The 20,265-nt window shown below is 50.2% G+C and overlaps 1 protein-coding gene across 4 annotated transcripts in view; it reads right to left on the reverse strand.

Annotated features, from left to right (window-relative positions):
• Positions 1-20,265, reverse strand: part of Atp6v1c2 (ATPase H+ transporting V1 subunit C2) — a 39,874-nt gene that overhangs the window by 1,283 nt on the left and 18,326 nt on the right. For 3 of the 4 annotated variants that reach the window (XM_029484728.1, XM_029484729.1, XM_029484727.1), the window contains 7 exons: positions 15,039-15,133; positions 11,660-11,751; positions 8,843-8,941; positions 8,311-8,379; positions 5,783-5,875; positions 5,584-5,677; positions 1,913-2,010 (listed from right to left, as the gene is read on the reverse strand). In XM_029484728.1, coding sequence (XP_029340588.1) covers positions 1,913-2,010; positions 5,584-5,677; positions 5,783-5,875; positions 8,311-8,379; positions 8,843-8,941; positions 11,660-11,751; positions 15,039-15,133 — 640 coding nt within the window. Of the gene's footprint in view, positions 1-1,912; positions 2,011-2,826; positions 2,965-5,583; positions 5,678-5,782; positions 5,876-8,310; positions 8,380-8,842; positions 8,942-11,659; positions 11,752-15,038; positions 15,134-20,265 lie in introns of all 4 variants that reach the window. The other variant, XM_021178837.2, reaches the window with a different exon arrangement.

Raw genomic sequence — 20,265 nt, forward strand, 5'->3', positions numbered from 1 at the left:
CTTGGTATTGCAAACTTTATATGCCCCAGTACAGGGAAACGCCAGGGCCAAGAAGCGGGAGTGGGTGGGTAGGAGAGCAGGGTGGAGGGAGGTTATAGAGAACTTTCGGGATAGCATTTGAAATGTATATAAAGAAAATATCTAATAAAAATAAATGGAAAAAAAAAGAAAATATCCAATAAAAGAAAAAAAAAAGACAATTCAAAAAAAAATAAATAAATAACAGGGCCAGGTAACCAAAGGCTAAAAAATGATACTAAGTCTCTGAGCTGTACTAACCATTTCTGAAGGTCACAGCTATGACAAGAACCAAGAGCTCATGGCTCCAGCCGCCTGTACTTGAGTTGCTCAAGCAGCGGATCTGAACTTTACAGGTCTCCATTCAGCTGTTACTTGTGCCCACTAAAGGAGAACAGCAGAAGTCCTCTCAAGGTATATTCTTCTTGCTCAGCTTTTGGGTGCATAGCAAAGAGCTTCAATCTGACCAATCATTTCCTCAAGAATCACTGTGCCTGGGGTGTCCATTATTCCAGAGCAGCATTCAAATGCATCAGTGAGCCAAGGTTCCACTTCCATGCCTGGCCAGTGTGGCTGTACTAGTCAGTCTGTGCCCCAGAGGAGTGTCCTCCATGCCCATTCTTACCTAGCACAGAATTTCCTAACTAGTGTCTGTGCTGTGGAAATGAGTCGGGGGAATCTGTGGATACCACCAGCATGTCCACGAATTCCTCCCTGGCCCCTAAACCTTCCCAGACTTCATTGTGGGCAAAGTATTCCTGGAGTACAGCCCTGCCCTTCCCACTATGTCTGCAGGGGCCACTGGTGCCTCTGCTTTTGTTGGCCAAAGAGGACCCCTTGTACTGACTGTCCTTCCTCAAGACAAGAGCTATACTGGCTAACCAAGTGATCATAACTCATAGGCAAATCCCAGGTGTACTGACAGCTTAGTTGATCGTTGGCCAGAAACTCTAAGTGATCTTCTTGCCTTGGCCAATTACAGCATGAATACAACATGTGGCTTCAGGGCCATCTCATCCTCCTAAGTCCTTGAGGTCTCTTGGCTTCTCTGTCAGTGACATCCAACCTCCTAACCTTCCTGTGACAGTTAAGATGAACATCATCCCACCAGAGTATGATTTCAGCGGGGTTGGCAGGTTCTCGCACTGCCTCAAGGCCATACCCCAGCATGCTCCCTAAACTCAGTAGAGAAGCTGCCTCCTCTCTGGTGAGGTTAGCAAGAGATGGCATCTTGCTGTCTCTGGATGCAGGCTTCCCCATCCCACTGTGATTGGCCTACTGTCCCTTGAGAGTCAAGTCTTCACACCCAGTGTCCTGTGTCATTCATTCTTCATCCACTGCCTGCCTTTGGAAAACCCTGGCTGTGTGATTCCCTTTCCATGAAAACATTGAGAATGATGTTTTTGCTCAGGATGTGTTTGCTCTTAAAACAACATGTGCTTGGTTTGCTCTATGACACCGGTGACTGAATTCTGGGCTTCATGCATGCCAGGCTGATGCTCTCAATCACCGAGTACACACCATCCCTGACAGGTGATTTGGATTCACGCCTGAATTAACCTATGGTTTCCACATTTTCCACAGTGACTGTCTTCCTTTTATTTTAAAATGATAGAAATTAAGATGAAATCATTTTTCAGGTGTAGCTTTTCTACCCTTGGAGGGTGGAGAAATAAGACAGCCTGGGAAAGTCTTCTAGGTACCACTGGGGCCGAGCAATAGCAGAGGGTCTGTGTGGGTTACACAGGTGAGTGAGGCAGGCAGAGCAGGGCACACATGGCCAACAGATTCCTTTGACGGAATGGAAAAGATTGCTAAGATGTAGCCACAGAAAGCAAAGGGCAGGAGGGCAAGAGAGAGAGATGCTGCCCAGCCCAGCATCCCTGCCACGCACCTGAGCACAGACTCCACAAACACTCTCAGGGCCTTAATGTGGATCCAGGCAATAAAGGCCTCGCTGAAGTTCACCTTGAGCCAGCGCAGCAGAGGTCCCTGCAGAGATGGGAAAACTACGTGAGCCTCTGGACACTTCAACTAATAAATACCAAGAAAGGGGCTTGCTATATACAGAGCATGCCCTGAGATGAGAAGAAAGGCCCAGGAACCAGCAGAAGCAGAGATAATTGGAAGAACCTAGGGAGGCTCATGACCACTGCATGCAGGCACCTGACACTGGGAAAGCTCTAGGGGCAGCCACCGGCACATGCAAGAGGCCACCTCAGACCAGCGGTAGGAAGCTGGGCAGCTCTTGACCTCAAGTCTGTCACTGGCATCTCAAGGCTCTTGTCTGACACTGAACAGTCAAGAAGCCCACCTCATCGGAAGGTACTGCCCTCAGAGTCCAGCCCAACCATCCACAAGTTGACCTGACAGGGCTCTTAAAGCCCCATCTAGGCCATATCTGTTGCTGCCGCAGAGCCTGATGTGGTTGTTCCTTAGGGACAGCCTCCACCTGACATTTTAAACTGCTGGCCAAGGCCAGAGATGGCCCAGCCAGGACAGTCAGGGAGGAATGCTGAGCGATCAAACCACCCACCCTCCAGCCAGAGCCCTGCCCATCACCAGTCACCAGCTCCAGCCACCTTCAGCCAGGGCACAGGCATCCCTTCCAGATGACAAGCCCCATTCCCTGCCTAGAGAGTCAGCTCCAGAAAGTCCATGAAGGTTAGGACAGCAGGATTCTAGGCTCCAGTTTCAGCCCTCACAAGCAAGAGCAAACAACACCGATTGCATAGATTTGATCCTTAGAAGAGCCTCAGCTGGGAGAGAATTGAGCCAGGAACCCCCAGGGTTCCCAGGGGTGCTTACCTCACCCTCGCCCTCACTCTCTCTGTCTCTGTCGGTCTGCCCCGCAGCAGGCCTAGCAGGGTTACCTAGCGGGGTTACCTTAACCTTGTGGTCACGGTAGGTGGCTGATCCCTTTTTTAGAGCAACACAGGAAGTTTGCTAAAGGTACAGAAATGATTTATTAATCTTTCAGCAAGTATGTATCATGAACACAAATAATTCTCATGGCCTGGGAAACAATATGCAAGCAAGATCTGGAATCCCTGCTCACAGAAAGGTGTGGCAAGGGTTCAAGGTCTATGGTTTTGGATACTAGGGAAAAGAGCCAAGTCTATGTGCCTGCTTGGGTCAGGCCCCCAGCAGCAGCAGACAAAGACAGCTCCCAGCTGTATTATTAAACTCTTCTCACCTAGGGAGCTCATTTACACTCAGGAGCAGCTTCCTCCTTGTCATTCATAGGACCTATATCACATACAGGACACTAGAAAAGCACACAGCCAGGCCACTTCACCCTTTATCACCTGTCTGTAAAAGAGTAGAAAACACAGGGCAACTCAACCCTGTGTTCACAGAGTAAGCCAGCCCCAGTAACTAAAGGATAGGGAATGCTTGGCTTTATCCACTCTCAATCAGACCAATTGAGAGAGATTCTCAGTGCTGGGGTGGGTGGGGGTTCTCACTGACCGTCCCGGAAGCTCCATTCACCAGCACAGTTCCTGAGTGTCTCCCAGGAGCTCTGTTTCCCATACACATGGGAAACCCTAGCAGGTTCTCTGGGGCAGCTGGGGTCACAGAAGTCTATGGGTAAAGATACCACCAGCTAGCAATCTAAGCCCCAAGGTGCAGGTAGCAGGCTCATTTGTGTCATTCAAACACACAGGATGGGCAACAAATGTCCTACTTCACCTACAGGCAGAGTCTTTATGATCTGGCCCCATCTAGGGACATTGCAGGGACTCAGTCAGGAGAGCAACAACCAAGGAAAATCTCCACCTAAGGGAAGGCTAGGCATTTGTGATGGACAGGATCCCAGGAAGCTGAGGTCAGGGAAGGCAGCACTGGCTTCTGTGGCTTCTGTTCTTGTTGGTGATAGCCATTCCTGCCAGAATGTGCCATGTCTATGGCATTGCTCCAAGAAGCTGAGCACCCTCAGAAGCTCAGGGGCCAGGCCTTGGCTAGGATCCAGTTGACTTTGGATCTGGGCACTGTGGGTGCGGGCTCAAGTCATACACATGACTTGTGTGTGTGTGTGTGTGTGTGTGTGTGTGTGTGTGTGTGTATCCACATGGGCTAGAAAATGAAGGTGTCACACTTGCCTATCATGTACAATACCCTAGGTTCCATCCCCAGAGCACAAATTGAGCATTGTAGCACACACCTATAATCTCAGTACTTTGTAGGTAGAAGCAGGAAAAACAGAAGTTCAAAGCCATCCTCAGTTACATATCAAGTTAGAGGCCATCCTGTGTCACATGAGACCCTCTCTCAAAAACAAACGAAAAACAACATTAAGTCCCCAACTCTGTGAACTACCATCAGCTGCAGTTTCCATCTGCGAAGGGAAGAGCAGGCAGGTAGGGCTCTAAGAACAATTTTGGGGGGACTCAGAAAAGCCTCTCACTCAGCCAGGTCATCCTGGATGTGCTCATGCTAGCTGCAGAATGTGTGAGGAGGCCTGGGGCACATACTGAGCCCCTTGTGAAAGAAGCACTGTACCGACACTGCAGCCCCGCCTCTCCCTACATGGACCTATAGCTGTGGCTCACACTGCAGCCCCGCCTCTCCCTACATGGACCTATAGCTGTGGCACACACTGCAGCCCCGCCTCTCCCTACATGGACCTATAGCTGTGGCACACNGGACCTATAGCTGTGGCACACACTGCAGCCCCGCCTCTCCCTACATGGACCTATAGCTGTGGCACACACTGCAGCCCCGCCTCTCCCTACATGGATCTATAGCTGTGGCACACACTGCAGCCCCGCCTCTCCCTACATGGACCTATAGCTGTGGCTCACACTGCAGCCCCCGCCTCTCCCTACATGGACCTATAGCTGTGGCACACACTGGCTTTCCTGAGGCTCAAGGACACTCTGCTTACTCTCCACCTACCACTGAAGTGCTACCAGAATGTACTCGGATGAAGCCTTCCTCTGCAGAGGCTTAGAAGAAGGAACTGGAAAACGTGCACCTAGGCAAGTGCCTTGAGAGTGCGGAACTGAGCCAGGTGCTGCCATCACAGGACACCAGAGCCTGGAACACACTTTTGCAGAGCACTGGCCTGATGGTCCCAGACCTACAGATTCCAGTTCAACACCAAGTTCTCAGTTTTGCCCCAGTGACAGAGGCTGACCTTTCCACGAAGTGTCTGTGGCCGGGCTCCTAAGAGGACAGGGGTGCCAGGGGCAGCCTGAAATCTACAGTCAGCATAAGGACACTGGTGGCTGTGTAATCTCTGAGGCAGTGGCACTATCCACTCTGGGCACAGATGCTTCCTCCTGGTGCCCCCTGCTTTGGCTGATCTGTGGCAAGTCCACAGTGATCCCCTGGCCAGGCTACACTTGAGCATCTCAACTACTGTGGAACAGACAAGCTCTTCCAGGACAGTGATCCAGGACAGGGTGGTGAGCTGCGTCAGGGAGTGGCGCTCAGTACATACACCATCTGAACTCACCTGTGCCCAGCATGAGCTCAGGAGATGGGAAAGTGAGACTGACCCACAGAATATTAGGGAGTGCGTGTCAGCTGTCTAGAGCCCTCCCGCAGCCCGGTACTCACATACTGTTGTTTCTTATCAGACAGCAGCCTCGTCATCTCCTCCCTTTCTCTTTTAATTTCTTTTTCATCGTAGTAAAATTCCCGGACAATGAACCTTTAAAAAAGCAACTAGACTTGTAACTGGGCAGAATCTAGACAAGGCTGGTACCGCCCAGGGATTCACACCAAACCTGGTGGAACCTATGACCCATACCCTTACTTGTTTTCTTTGGCTTTGACTTTGAAATCTTCAATCACTTTCTGGAAGAGAGTCACCGTGAAGAGGCCACCTTCGTTGTCCTCGGCGATCAATCTAGGGAGAAGCATTTGCTAGCTGGATGATCTAGGATCACTCCCCTGGGCTCTGAGCTGGAGCTGGGCTCAGAGGGGCTCCTCATCAGCCTCAGGAGGCCATCCCCACTGGCAGTCAGGCTCCATGGGCCTGGTGGCATATGCTTCAGCCCTTGGCTGGGACCAGGACCTGGGAACCAAGGGTGTCCTGATAACTTCCCACTACCCACCCCTCCAGGATCAGCCCGCAAGCTCCAGCAGAGACTCTGGTTGGGAGCAGCAACTTGTTTCGTCTTGTGCTCCTCAAATGGCTGACTGATATCATCAGCTCCCCACAGGGTCGCAGACACTGTTGCTGGCTATGCAAGTTCCAGTGAAGCAAGTGGCAGAAGCCATTCCACAAGGGCCACTCCACTTCCGATATCATGAAGCCCTAACTGGACACGTCATTGCCAGCATGTAGCACAGGCTGCTGGAGTCACTGTCCCCAGCAACTCGTAGACAGTGGTCAAAACAAGAAGTCTTGAGGGCCTAGGCATGCCTGGTTGGCAGGTCCCCTCACTTGTGTCTCAGAGTCTGTACCCATAGGAACTTTCCCTAAGCTTCAGACCTTTCCAGAATTGGTTGGTACAGACTTAAGTACTCTTTTAATCATGAAAGGCCTAAGGTCTCTGCTCTGTGGCCCAGCACCCTGCCGAGCTGACCTTCCTCTAGAGGCAAGCCTCAAGAACAGAAGACCTCTCTGCCTACCAGGCAGCTCCTGTCTGGTGCTACCTGCCCAAAAAGAGATGTGCCTCTTCAAGCTCTGTCTCTCCCAAGACCTTAGACTGTGACTAATCTGTTCTTTGCAAAGCCACAATTTAGCTCCTGGTGGTTGTGTTTTGGGAGTAAGTGGTATGCTCCCCAAGGCCAAGATCTCAGGAATGAACAGGTTGCAATAGGAAGGGGGTTGGGGTAGAATGGGGTTGGGGACTGAGTAAGACAGGATGGAAGGGTACGATGTGTTGGGAAAGGGTGGGGTGGATGAAGGTGGGGTGGGATGTAATAGGATGGGTAGGATGTAAATGGATGGTGGGGGGATGAGATGAATAGGGGAGGTGGGATGAGGTGGGGGGATGGGGTGGGACCGGATGAGGTTGGGGGGGGTGTGAAGTGGGCAGCTCTGGGTGCAGTGTGATGGGGCAGATAATTGAGCTCATGTTATTTATGGCTCATTATTAAATTTCCTTTATGGCATACATAAAGGTGTATGGTTTGAGATCACAAATAAGTTCCACATGGTTAAGAGTCTCCTAGCTCTGCCCGATTAACTAGGCTGGAGACCCCTAATCTCATGACCCCGCGGGTGGTTTTTCTTGTCTCCACGGTCCCCATGACTCTGCTTGAATTTTGGCCCAGGCACCGAGACATTCTTGTCACATGTTTTTTGCATTTATATAAATGACATGGTTGTGTGTATCCCTGCTGTGGTAATGAGGATGGCCCCCAGGGCTCGTATTATGTGAATGCTTAGTTACCATTGAGTGGTACTATTTGAGAAGGATTAGGAGACACAACCTTGTCAGGGTCTGTGTAACCTGTTGACGTGTGTCACTGGGGAGGGGGGGCTTTGAGGTTTCAAAATCCCATGTCAGGCCCGGTGTGCATGTGTTCATATTCTCCCCCTCCCTCTGTGTGTGTGTGTGTCTGCCTGCCTGCCTGCCTGCCTGCCTCTCTGCCTATGAATCAGGACATAGCTCTCTGCTATTGCTTCAGCATTATGCTCCCTGCCATGATTTAAAAAAAAAAAAATGGACTAAGCCTCTGAAAGCCTAAGTGAGCCCCAGTTAAATGCTTTCTCTTATAAGAGTTGCCCTGGTCATGGTGTCTCTTCACAGCAGTAAAACACTGACTAAGACACCTGTCAACAATTAACATTTTGCCCATTCTCAAAGTGAGCTCTGATGTGTACAGCTGAGTTGCTGGTTTCCCATGGTTTTCCTCGGCCTACACAGGTTCAACCCAGTCCTACCCTTCATTATTGCTGTGCCCTCCTAATGTTCCTTTTCTGAGCCCAACTGGCCACACACTGAGACTGTTCTCCCTGCTCAGACTGTTGCCAGCCCCTGGGCTGCTGCTCTATCCAGGCATTTGCTGAACAATCTCTGCACCCATCTGCTTAGGCAGAGCAGAATGGATGTTAAGAAGAGAATACAGAGAAGACAGGCAGAAAACACATGGAGAGTCTCTGCTGAACGCAGCCAGAACAGCCTTCGCAGAGTAGGGACAGGGACATGGAGCTTTGAAAGACAACAGTGGACAGGAATCTGCCAAGGTGACAAGAAGGAATTCCTGGCCACACGGACTCAATGAACAGGTTTGGTGCTATGAGGTGTCCCTCCCTGGCACATGTCTGGTGCCCCATGAACACCTACACACTCCTTTCTGGGGACATAGAGGAAGCAAGGTCTCACTCACTTGGTTGACCGAGGGACCACCATGTCCGATAGGGACTCATATGTCTTCTGCCACTGTGCAAAGCTTGACCTGTAGAGACACAGACTGTGGGGTGCTTTGGGAAGACAGGGCTTCTACTGTCTCAGTAAACTATTTGCCCCTTCTCCTGAAGACTGAAAGTCATGAGATAGAACCAGGGAGTGTTCCCAACATCCCAAAAGGTCCTGCTGTGGCCAGGTGCCATGCTGAGCCCACTGCAAGGGCCTGAGGACTTCCCAGAAGGTTCCTATGTGAAGATCCTAGGTATTGGTATGTTTTGAAGGTCACTAATAATTTTCTGGGCCCAGGTGAATGGCCTTCTAGCTCCAGGTGAAAGGAACAGTAGAGCTCAAAGTTCTTCTTATGGGCACAACACAGGAAGTACTGCAATTGCTACCATCTCCTACTTCTGTGGAGCCGCTGGCCCGCCGCAGGCCCTGTGCAGGAATGTCACAAGGGGCCCACCTCACTCTTGACAAGATCCAGGCACCCCACAGCCTTTCTATCTACATACTTGGGGACAATGACCAGGAGGGTTATGAGATATTCAGAATCAAGTACGAAGTCTTCCTTGCTGACAATATCGCTCAGTGTCCGAGTGAAGAGGTTCCCCCTGGAAGGTGGAGGGACAACAGATAAGACTATTAGAGAGAGAATTGCCAATTCCATGTGTCCTATAGCATCCAGACAAACAATGGGAAATGGAGCAGGCTCACGGGAGATTCTGAGCCCCGTCTGCCAGAGCCAGGTACAGCCAAATGGTAAGCGAGCTAGTACTTCTTCCCTCAGGGGCAGGGAGGCTGGCAAAGCCTCTGCAGCTATCACCTGTCCCTCAAGGGGGTGCTGAATTCAACACTTCAGTGACCTGCACTCTCCCCAAAAGCCAACCCAAGTGCTGGGAGGGGAACTCAGGTGGCAGGAGCTAAAGTTATTCAAGTATCAAGACAGCAGCCAGGTCTCCGAGTTGCAGAGGACAGATAGAGCTAGATAGAGCTAGCTCCGTGTCACTTTACACTGTTTGGTCTAGCAGCTGGGGACACTCACCTGAAATAGCTTTGTCTATGCCACCAGTCCTGGCTAGGATGAAAAGCATGGATGGTACTCTTACTACGCTGTAGCATGGACAGATGTGCCTACCAAGACATGGTGACTATCCAGACTGCAGAGTCCTAGCCAGAGAGCCCAGAGAGCATGAGGGCTGCAGTATTAGCCCACAGCTTCCCACTTCCCAGGCAGAGCCAAGGGCAAAGCTTCAAAGGCAAGAGAAAAATTCTATCCCCCAAGGGCCTCTCCTCTCCTGCCTGAACCAACACCACACAACTGTGTGGTCATGGACAAATGCCGGTGGATCCCCTCCAGAGTCACCCTGGGCACAGCCACCTCTCACCATAGCATACACATTAGCCTTCTAGGAGACCTGTTGAATGAGTACTGTGACTTTTCAAGAGTAGAAACTGTTTCTGCATGTTTGGTGAAGGAGGAGGAATCGGAGACTGTATGAGAGAAGAGAACACGGAGCAGTCATCTGCTAAGATCCCAATTCTCTGTTTTCCTCTTTGGTTTTCTGAGACAGGTTCTCTTTGTGTAACCCTGGCTGCCCTCACTCTATAGACCAGGCTGGCCTCAAACTCACAGAGATCTGCCTGCCTCTGCCTGAGTGCTGGGACTAAAGGCATGGGTCACCATCACCAGGCTTCCCAATTCTCTTTCTAATTACACTTTTTATTTATTTACTGTGTGTGTGTGCTATAGAACATGTGTAGATGACAGAAGACAACTTGCAGAAGTCAGTTCTCTCCCTCTATCAGAGGGAGAGATTGAACTTAGATCATCATGCAGGTGGCAGGCACCTTAACCCACTGATCCATCTTGCCAGCTGCCAAGCTGTCTATGACTTGGTGGTGAAGTGAGTGGGTAGCCTACCATGTTCTGGACTCCAGGCTCGAGAAGGACCAACCTATCCTGAGCTCAAGGCAACTCGTGCCCACCTTATGACTAGTATCCACCTTTGCTCATGTCCCGTTACCTTGGGGCAACTGAACCCGACTTTCTCACCGCAGATGGACAGCAGCTTCAGCATCCTTTCAGTTTGGACTTGGGGTTGTTTTGGACATGTGAATGTTTTATTAGAACAATGAGCTCTCTTGCAGGCAGGAGGTAGTTTAAAGCAGAAACCCACTGGCTTCGTACAGTACTCACACAATAGCTCCAGGCATGCTTACATGGCAGTTTCAGTCTTTGTGTGGTGGCCATGGCCAGAGCCATGAGGTCAGGTACAGAACTTTTCATTTAAAGAATCATAATGATGCTTAAAACTTTCCCCCCAGCTGGGCGTGGTGGTGCACGCCTTTAATCCCAGCACTTGGGAGGCAGAGGCAGGCAGATTTCTGAGTTCGAGGCCAGCCTGGTCTACAGAGTGAGTTCCAGGACAGCCAGGGCTATACAGAGAAACTCTGTCTCGAAAAACCAAAAAAAAAAAAAAAAAAAACCCAAAAAAACAAAACAAAAAAACAAAAACAAAAAAAACCTTTCTCCCCTTTTTGGGAGCATTTTTCATTTTGAATTTTCAGATTAGGAATGGTCAACTTTTGTTTCTTTTGTGACTAGCAAATCTAGCCTAGGGACCCTAAAGAGGGAAACATAACTGGCAGTACCAAGGGAAGCTCTGAGCTCCTGGGCTGTTCGGCTTTTCTGACCTCAGATTCAGGATCTAGAGGCAAGGGATGGGCACTACTTCATGCTAATTGGCCCTATTCATCCTTCCCTCTCACACAGGAGCAGGTCCAGGTTTGTATGTAACTATTTCTTCCTGGGTGCTTACTGTCACCCCCAAGATAGTCTCTGATGGCCCTGGGCTTGCTTTTCTACTGATTTCACCACACTGGAGCCTGGTCTGTCAGGAGCCTGAACAATACATTGTCCTTATAAGGCCAGCAGACAGTTTTGTGGCTGAGTCCCTGCATCTGTCCACCCTGGGTGGCTGCTGATCCTATCTGCCCCTAGAAGACAGTTGGGGTCTAACATCCCACCCTACCTGCTCCCCTTGGAGAGGAGATGGAGTGAGAGGCCTGGGCAGACTCCCCAGAGCCACATAAACTGAGTGAGGAGTGGGGAGGAAGGAAAGAAGGAACGAGCAGGAGAAACGCCATGCTCCTCTGTGTTCACAGGCAGGGCAGCCACCCTACCTGGCTCTGTTCTCTCTTCATCTACTCCAGGTTCCTAGTGTGTGGCTCCATCTGTCCACCTGGCTCGGGAGCCACAGCCATGGGGATCTTCCCCACACTAACCCACGACATACATGCACAGAGAAGGCAGCAAGCATGGTACGCACGTGGATCTCTTCTCCAAGTTCTCCAGGTTGGCCTTCAGAACGCTGTAGGCGGCTGTCCGGGACTTCAGGTCTGTCTCGATTTGTGCCAGTTGCTGGGAGGGAGGGGGGAGAGACTCTCCTGGTGACCTTGAGGAGTTAGTGACACTCTTCAAACATCTCACCAAGCATCCATGGACACTTAACAACAGTGACCAAGCCAGCCATGGGCGCTCATTGCTGTAAGTCCAGCACTTGGGAGGCAGAGACAGGAAGATCAGTTTCAGATCATCCTCCGCTATACAACTACACAGGAAACCCTGTCTCAGGGTAAAGAAAGAAGAAACAAAAGAAAAACAAAAAGAAAAGAAAACCAGCAACCTACTGACTCACCAGGGTGGCTTTACCTGTCTCCCTCCTGAGTCTTCCAACTCTCAAGCATCCGGCCCGCTTAGTTTCCACATGGGGAAGCAGAAGGGACAAGACCTCACTTTATAGGTGCTGAGGTACGAGCCACACAGCTTGCCCAGTGAACACTAGCTTGGGCTTCTTCCTAGCAAGCAATGGCAGACTGGGGAGGCCCACATCAGCCTGCCTTGGCCCTGTTAGAGGGCAGCCAGTGAAGTATCCTGTCTTCCATGGTGACCTTCCATGTTCAGCCTCTCAGGCATCCACCTCGCCAGGCTTGACTGCAGCCTCCTCCCGAGCTGCAGGACACAATGACTGAGCACCTCTGTTCCCTGTGTTAGGCTCCACATCTACCCAGAGGAGGAATGCCACCTTTAGAAGAGCCCCAAGAACAGTTAGCCACAGTGAAGAGCAGTTGTTGACGGCTACGGTAACTAAGCGGAGGCCAGAAAGCAACAAGTGACTCAAAGCCACAGGCTGAGCTCTGTGCTAATTTAAAGAAAGTTCTGCTCCCCCAAGGGCTCACAGAGATCTGGCCCTGCAAAGACACAGCATGACAGTAAACCATGCCCTGTAGCCATAACTACAAATAGGTGGGTGTGTATTTGATATGCATGGATGCATGTCAGCTAACAGGCAGTGGTGGATACTTCACAACTGTGCATGTAGCCCAGTGGCTCTCAGCCTGTGGATTGTGACCCCTTTGGGAGTTGAATGACCCTTTCATAAGGGTCACATATCAGATATCCTGTATATCAGACATTTACAATTCATAACATTAGCAAAATTACAGATATGAAGCAACAGTGAAGATAATGTTATGATAGAGGGTGAGGGGTCACCACAACATGAAGAACTGTATTAGAGGGTAGCAACATTAGGAAGGTTGAAAACCACTGCAGCCTTTACACACAAGCCATCTGACCATCTCCTTGCTAATGTTTGGCAGTGGGCGGTGGTAAGAGTGCTTGGTCCAGCAATGTGTGTTTATGATCTAGGGTACAATGCTGATGGAGGAGATGTTGAGATCATGAGATGAAACCCACGGCACTGTGGAAGCTCTGAGTTTAAATACTCAGAACAGACATCCAAAAAAGGCGGTCCTCTCTGAACCTTCAGCGCCCATCACTGAGAGAGGGAAAGGGAACCGGATCTCAAGCAGTAGCGGATTTTCAATGTCCTGTCTTTGCATTGATTATGGGGATGAGATTTATCTTTTCCTTACATTTTAAAAACATTTTTCAGAACGGTAATATATTCCCAGGGCATTACAAAAATGCTTCGCAGAGATCTATGTGCCGTGTGGGGTTTTCTTCACTGATGGCATCCTACTGCGTCTGCACACTAGGCTACAAGGGTTGCACAGCTACACTATACACTCGGATCATACCACACGCCACACTCAAGGGGCGGCCACACCATCTGACTACATGAAAAACTGCTATACAAACAGTAAAAAGCCTTACCACCACCTCAGAAGAACCAAGTGAGGCTGGGGCTGAGACACATGCTCTTGTGGCAACAAGGACTGAAGACCCAGTCTCCCACAACCTCTGGCCTGCTGGCCTGCAGGTTGCCTGTGCTGGAGAGTGGAGCCATGCACACAGCACAGCTTGTGGGATTTGCTTTCCTACCCACATCCTCTCCCAGTTTGATGCTTCAACAGTTGTGCATTTGGGAACCCTGGACTAGAGAGGAGCCAGTTCTCCTCTATAATTCTACTACTCTCTGACTCCCCCAAAGCCATGTCTAGTGTCTCTGGGACTCAAAATCCCAAGTTGGGGTGCCCAATCTCATAAAAATGTATTCTCTAGCTCAGTGGGACAGGTGTGAGGCTCTCCTGAAAGCCACGCTTGGCACAATGCCCAGGCTGCCCCTGTAGAAATACCTTTAAGAGCCTCTGCCTGATTGTCTTGGAAAGGGATGTAAACCCAAGGAGCCACACCTAGATTCCCAAGAAATCTGAAGAAGAAAAGATTCAAAGCCACCCTTCCTGTCCTGACCTGCCTACTGCCCTCAGGGGAGCTCAGCTACTCACTTAGAGAACAGGGCAGCTTTGTTCAGTGTAGAGCTGGGATCTCCCCAGCCATCAGGCCAGCCAGAGACATGACATAAATGGGGTTCTGTATGCATCAGCAACAGGGCAGGACAGTCAGCTTTTACCCATGGTGAAAGCATATAGAAGCTGCCTTGGTTATGGGATGCCCACAATGTCCATGCAGACCCCTCTGCTATGGTGCTTGTACACAGTGTGAGCAAGCTGGAGACCATGGCTTTAAAGATGGCACCCTGTCATGGGACTAGCTTGTTGTTATCACAAGACACTTGGCACAGTGTGACTGAGAGGTGGGGCTCCTCAGCCAAACTATCTTCTAAAACGATTAGGTTTCTTCCCGAGGGAGCCAGGCTTGGTACCCAAGGCCTGTAATTGCAGCTACTAGGGAGGCTGATGCAGAAGGGTCATGAGTTTAAGTCCAGCTTGAGTTACAAAGCTGGTTCAAGACCAGCTTGGTCAACTTAGTGAGACCCATTCTCAAAATCAAAATTAAAAGGGGGCTGTGGTATAATGCTTCATATGTGAAAGATTCTGAGTTCCATATCCAGTACCACAAAATCAATCATCCAAGGGGCACTGGGTTCCCCTGTGCACACTGAGGGAGGAAAGATCAAGCTTCTTCCCATCATCATTTTTGAAAAGAAGTAGGGGAGTGAACTGAATTGGTGTCTAGGTCTGAGGTCAAAAGTCAAAGGCCTCAGGCCCATCCAGGGGACTGCCCTGTGAGACTATGGCCAGTTCTCTGGGTGACAGGTTCAGGAGAAGAGTACGTACAGGTCTCTCCTGGGTTCTAATGTTACCCAGAGCATGGTGAGAGGAGACCTACCTAGGGTCACTCAGGGGCTAGCATCCCAACCCTTCACCCTCCACCTTGTCAGAGTCCCAACCCCGTGCCTGTCATCTTGGATGATCAGGTGCCTGCAAGCAGACTCTCCTCACCTTGGCCAGTGTGTCCACCACGCTCACCAGTGGCTGCTTGGCGGGATATTTGGCCATGTCCCACTCGAAGTGCGTCACGAAGGATGTCAGGTCAACTGGAAGAGCAAAGACAGCTTGACAAGTGAACACAGCCTTCCTGCCTCCCAGGACTAAGACTGGAACCCAGAACCAAGCCAAGCTGAGACAAACTGAGCTTGCTCCTCACACCGAAGAAGCAGTCAGAGAGAAGCTGAAAAATAGGCATGGGCTCTGTAAGTGCAGATGCTCCATGAGGGAGCAGTTCAAAAACAATGGGAGCCACCAGCTTGCCATCAAAACACTCCAAAGCTGAGGGAAGGACACTGAAGCAGGTGATCTCTGAGTCCCATGGTCTCCCTTGGCAGTTTCTGCCTGGAGTTTGCTATGAAGCCTGCTCTCCCTAGAGGTTGAAACCAAGAAGGTAACATTCTGTGGCCACTGGCAACTTCACCTTCAATAGTTGTTTGGCTTACCCTCCCTAACTGGGTTGATGCTGTTTTAGGGCATCCCAAGGGCACTCTAGAAAGCATCATATCAGCCCCCAAACTGCACAGCCATGGCCTGTCATAGGTGCCAGCTGCTTGGGGGGATAGTCTCCCTGATTCTTGAGCCTCAACAGAGCAAGACAATGTTAGCCCACGTCATCCACTTTCAGGAAGACCTCTTACAGCCCAGCCACACACTGGAGCTTGCTTGTGACTGGCTTTTTCCGCCTGGAGCCATAGGCGCCATCCAGCGCATACCTGTTGCATTTTCATTAAAACCAAACAAATCCCACTGTAAAGAAGGATGTTCCTGACTACCCTAGCCAGCTGCGCAGTAGAGGAATGGGAGGAGCTGATGAATTTTAGTCCACGAAGTCTGGCTGATTATGATATTTAGGGGTGTTTTTTTTTTACATGTTTGAGTGTTTGAGACAGTCTCACTGTGTATCTCTGGCTGTCCTGGAACTCACTATGTAGAGCAGGCTGGCCTTGAACTCAAAGATTTGCCTGTCTTTGTTTCTCAGTGAGCCACCATGCTCATCTGTGATACTTAGTTTTAACTGTTAACTAACCCAATCTAGAATCACATGGGAAGAGAATCAGTGAGGGACTGTCTGGATCAGGCTGGCCTGTGGGCTTGCATGTAGATCATCTTGATTAAGTCATTGATGTGGGAAGACCCAGTCCACTGTGGGCAGTGCCATTCCCTTGGTTGGGGTTCTGGACTGTAGAAGTGCAGAGAGGGAATTAAACCTAAGAAGTACATATGAATTATTTTCTCTCTATTCTTGCCTGAGGCTATGACTAGCTGATACAAGTTCCTGCCTTGACTTTCCTTCAGGGATGCACTGTGACCTTTGTCAGGAAAGTAAACCCTTTCTTTACTATCACAAATGGAACTAGGACACTGGTTTAAGCCCCAGACCCCAAGCAAGAGAGAAACTGAGTCACTGTTCCTCCCTGAGAAAGTGGTCAGACCACTCACCTCTTATCAGCTTGTTTGTTTTGTTTTGAGACAATGTCTCACTATACAGTGCCAGCTAGTCTGGGACTCACTCTGTAGACCAGGCTGTAATCAAACTTCCAGGCATCCACCTGCCTCTGCCTTCTAAATGGTGAGATTAAAGGCATGCACCCCCACATTTGGCCTAAGGGATTAATTATTATACTCTCAGATCCAGAGAGAGCTATGGGACCTTATAACTTCTCCTTCCCCTTCCTGTTTTGTTCTCTCTCTCTCTCTCTCTCTCTCTCTCTCTCTCTCTCTCTCTCTCTCTCTCTTTCCTCTCTCTCTCTGAATTCTTTGTGTGGCCCACTCTGGCCTGAACTCCTGGGTTCAAGCCATCCTCCTGCCCCCAGTCTCCCAAGTAACTGGAATGACAGGTACACAATACCACCCTTTCCTGGGGTGAGGGGATTCCCATACAGGGTCCATACATGCCAGCCCTTCCCTATGTGTGCTTGTCCTTAAACACATGGAGAGAACCTGCCATCACCCTCTGAACTTGTGTGGAGTCTAGCTCCCTGCTCTTGGGAATTCAGGGCAGACAACCTTCCCTCGCACCCCCAAGTGCTCATATGTGTGCAGAGGCAGTTACGTAAGCAATGGTGGCAATGGTGAGAGACAATATCATGTTCCCAGAGAAGCCACCATGGCTACAATTGGACAGGGACCCTGAAGAAGCTGACAGAGGCTGCCGTGTGCAGCTGTGATAGGGTCAAGGGTCAAGGGTCAGAATGACCATGGTGGGCACTTGGGAGGGTAACGTTAGGAGTCTGGATGAAGCTCCTGGAGTGGGGAGGAGGGCAGGAGCTAGTCAGGAAGACAGATGAGGTATGAGGTCATCTCTGTGCCTTCCTTCCTGGAGCTGACATGGAGAAGTAGGGCAGGACTATACACAGTGGGAGAGTCCACACTGGAAGTGGACGGAAGCCAATGGGGGTGTGGGAGAGGAGAAAACCGAGAGGGGCCGGAGAAGCTCTGGGGGTAGAAAGGAGGGGACCTACTCAACAGGATGTAGGGCCAATGACACACGGGCCATTAAGTAAAGTGATACCCACATTCCTAGGCTGGGTGGCTAGGTGCAGGGAGGGACACTAATTTACCTGGGAACCATAGAGCAGTGGAAGGAATAGGACAGAGAGGCTGGATTCAGTTTGGGGGAAGCCCAACTTTGAAGATGGAAACCAAATGAGATTCAAGTGGGAAGTGGCCCTGGTACTCAACAGGCAGGAATGCCTTAAAATAACGAAGACGTTGGTGCTGACCAATAAGGAGATGTGGACTGAGGCTTACCTTGGGCCCAGATACATGAATCATCTCATCTCATTTACTCTTCAGCCCTATTGAGGAATGTCATTGTCTCCATGGGGAAACTCTAGCCCACAGGAAGATATACAATGCTCCATTACAGCAGGAAGAAAGGAAACAGTGCACCCAACACCCTGTCCATTACGAAGGAAAGCCCTTGGTTCCTCCCCCCATCATGTCCAACTCCCCACCTTTGCTGTCACCTCCAGCATCAGGGTATAGCTAAGCTGCAGTGGGAAGAAGGCTATCTCCTCACTGGTCCCTGCACAAGATCCACACTCTTGATTTTTTTTCCCAGAGTGGTTGGACTTGGCAGAGGCTGTGGAGAGAATCTCTATGTGTAATCACACTGCAACCATGCAGTAACCGCACTGGTGTTAGAATTTACAGAAAATCTCTAAGATGCTGGGGAGTAGAACACCTGATGAGATTCATGTTCTTGAAGAGGGGACATCTGAGAGCTCTGCCCATGCTCACTGTCTCCCAACATGCAGCCAAGGAAAGACTATGAGGATATAAGACAGTGGCCTCCCATAACCAGGCAGGGTCCTCATTAGAAGCTGAACCACCTGGCCAGGTATAATGGGGCATGGCCATAATCTCAACTCTCAGAAGGTTAAGGCAGGAGGATTGCTTTGAATGTGAGCCTAGCCTGAACTACATGGTGAGTTCTAGGCCAGCCTGGACCACAGAGTTCGAGTGTGCTGTGGAAGCCTCCCACTGTGTGGAATTTGGGGATGGTGGTCTAACTAGACTGACAGATATTAATCCAGGTTTTAGCATTAGGACAAGTTTTGTCCTTACCATGACCCAAAAACTAAACACGGTCACAGGAAGCCTCCCAGAGATAGCATTGCTAATTGTGAGAGAGCATTGGGCAAGAGAAAGACCTCCCACTGGTGATCTTAAGCCCTTCCTGAAAGTGAGGAACCAGCAGCCAGAACAGATGTCACAGTGATGTGTTTTTAGGGCCACACCCTCCCCACCCTCGCTGTCACCTCCAGCCATGTCACCCTTCCACCCAGGTCATGTAGTAGCCTACCCCGTCTGCCAGCTGCTCTAATGAGTCAATGCTAAGGTTGGATCTGCTGTACTAACTGACCCCTTCCCTCAGTGTCTCCAGAGCCCATCACAGGGCCCCACAGAACCCAGTGCTCCACAGAATGCTCAAGACAGCGACAGCCATGCTCATCACACCCAAGATAGCCATGGGAATGTACACCCTACAGGCTGCTTAGCAGAGACGCTTCAGAGCAAGCTCTGTTCTTTATGCTTTGCCACCAAGTCCAAGGGCTCTGTGGCTTTCACATTCTACCTCAGATGCCGAGCACCGTGGGTCTCTTTCCCACCACCTGTGAACTCCCAGGGACACTCTGGAGGATGACAATGATCTGCAGGAGCTCAGTGGGCCTCTGGGTTGGTGGCTATACTCTCTTTATCCTGGATCCTCTCCCATGTCTCCCACGTCAGTGCTAGCTCTGGACACTAACCTTTGCTCCAGATACAACCTGAAAGTCCTTCCTGTCTATACCTTGGGCAGGAATATTGTCCCAGAGTGGCCTTTGCCATCCCAGTCTTCCTTCCCTTTCAAAACATACTCCCCAAAGGCGGCTGCCTCTTAAGCAACAATGACTTCATCTGAAAACCGGGCCAAGGCCTTGCCAGCATACAGAATTCTAACTACACAGGCGGCAGGCCAATTCCTGGCTAGCCCAACAGGTCTTCTGCGGTCCAAGCCAGACACGTGCATGTCTGCTCTGCTTCTTCTGGATTCACATGGGTCTAGGTCTTACCATGTTCCACCCTCAGATGGTAGCAAAGACAAACAAAAGTAAAGGCTAAAATTCTAGAATGTGACTGTTATTAAGTCCATTGCATGTGAGAAAAGTAAGCCCCCAGAGAGCTGCCCGGCCAAGGTCAGGATGGACAACAAGGCATGACCAGGTCTGACCACTTCAGGCCTTCATGATATCAATCCCCTAAATTCCCCAAATGGCATGGGATTAAAATCCCACTTGCAGAACAACTAAGAACTCTAGGAAATTCTATCCCCAGTTTCCTGCAGAAAGAAAGGGTGCCCTGCAGAAGAAAGGGCTTCTGGAAGATTTTGGGTTGAGTGAAGTTTAAAAGGTCTCTTGACCCTAGCTGGACTTTTTGGGAGGCACTGATGCTCAGATGTATGGTCAGGCACTGCCTCATGGTGCTGGTAGGCCTTTGGCAGTGTTGGTTCACAGAGCATGCTCAGAAATAGCTTTGGACGTGACTGGGACTAACACACAGAGGCCTTGCAGGAGGCCCAGAGATAATGATACATGCTAACCAAGCAACAAAGACCAAGTTCCCTGTTTCTTAGTGTGCAGTCTCTTAGAAACAGTGCACCCAGACAGGGTAGGTCCCACACAGAACAGTTGAG

Source organism: Mus caroli, chromosome 12 (genome assembly GCF_900094665.2).
Source record: "Mus caroli chromosome 12, CAROLI_EIJ_v1.1, whole genome shotgun sequence".
In the NCBI taxonomy this organism is placed as follows: Eukaryota; Metazoa; Chordata; class Mammalia; order Rodentia; family Muridae; genus Mus; species Mus caroli.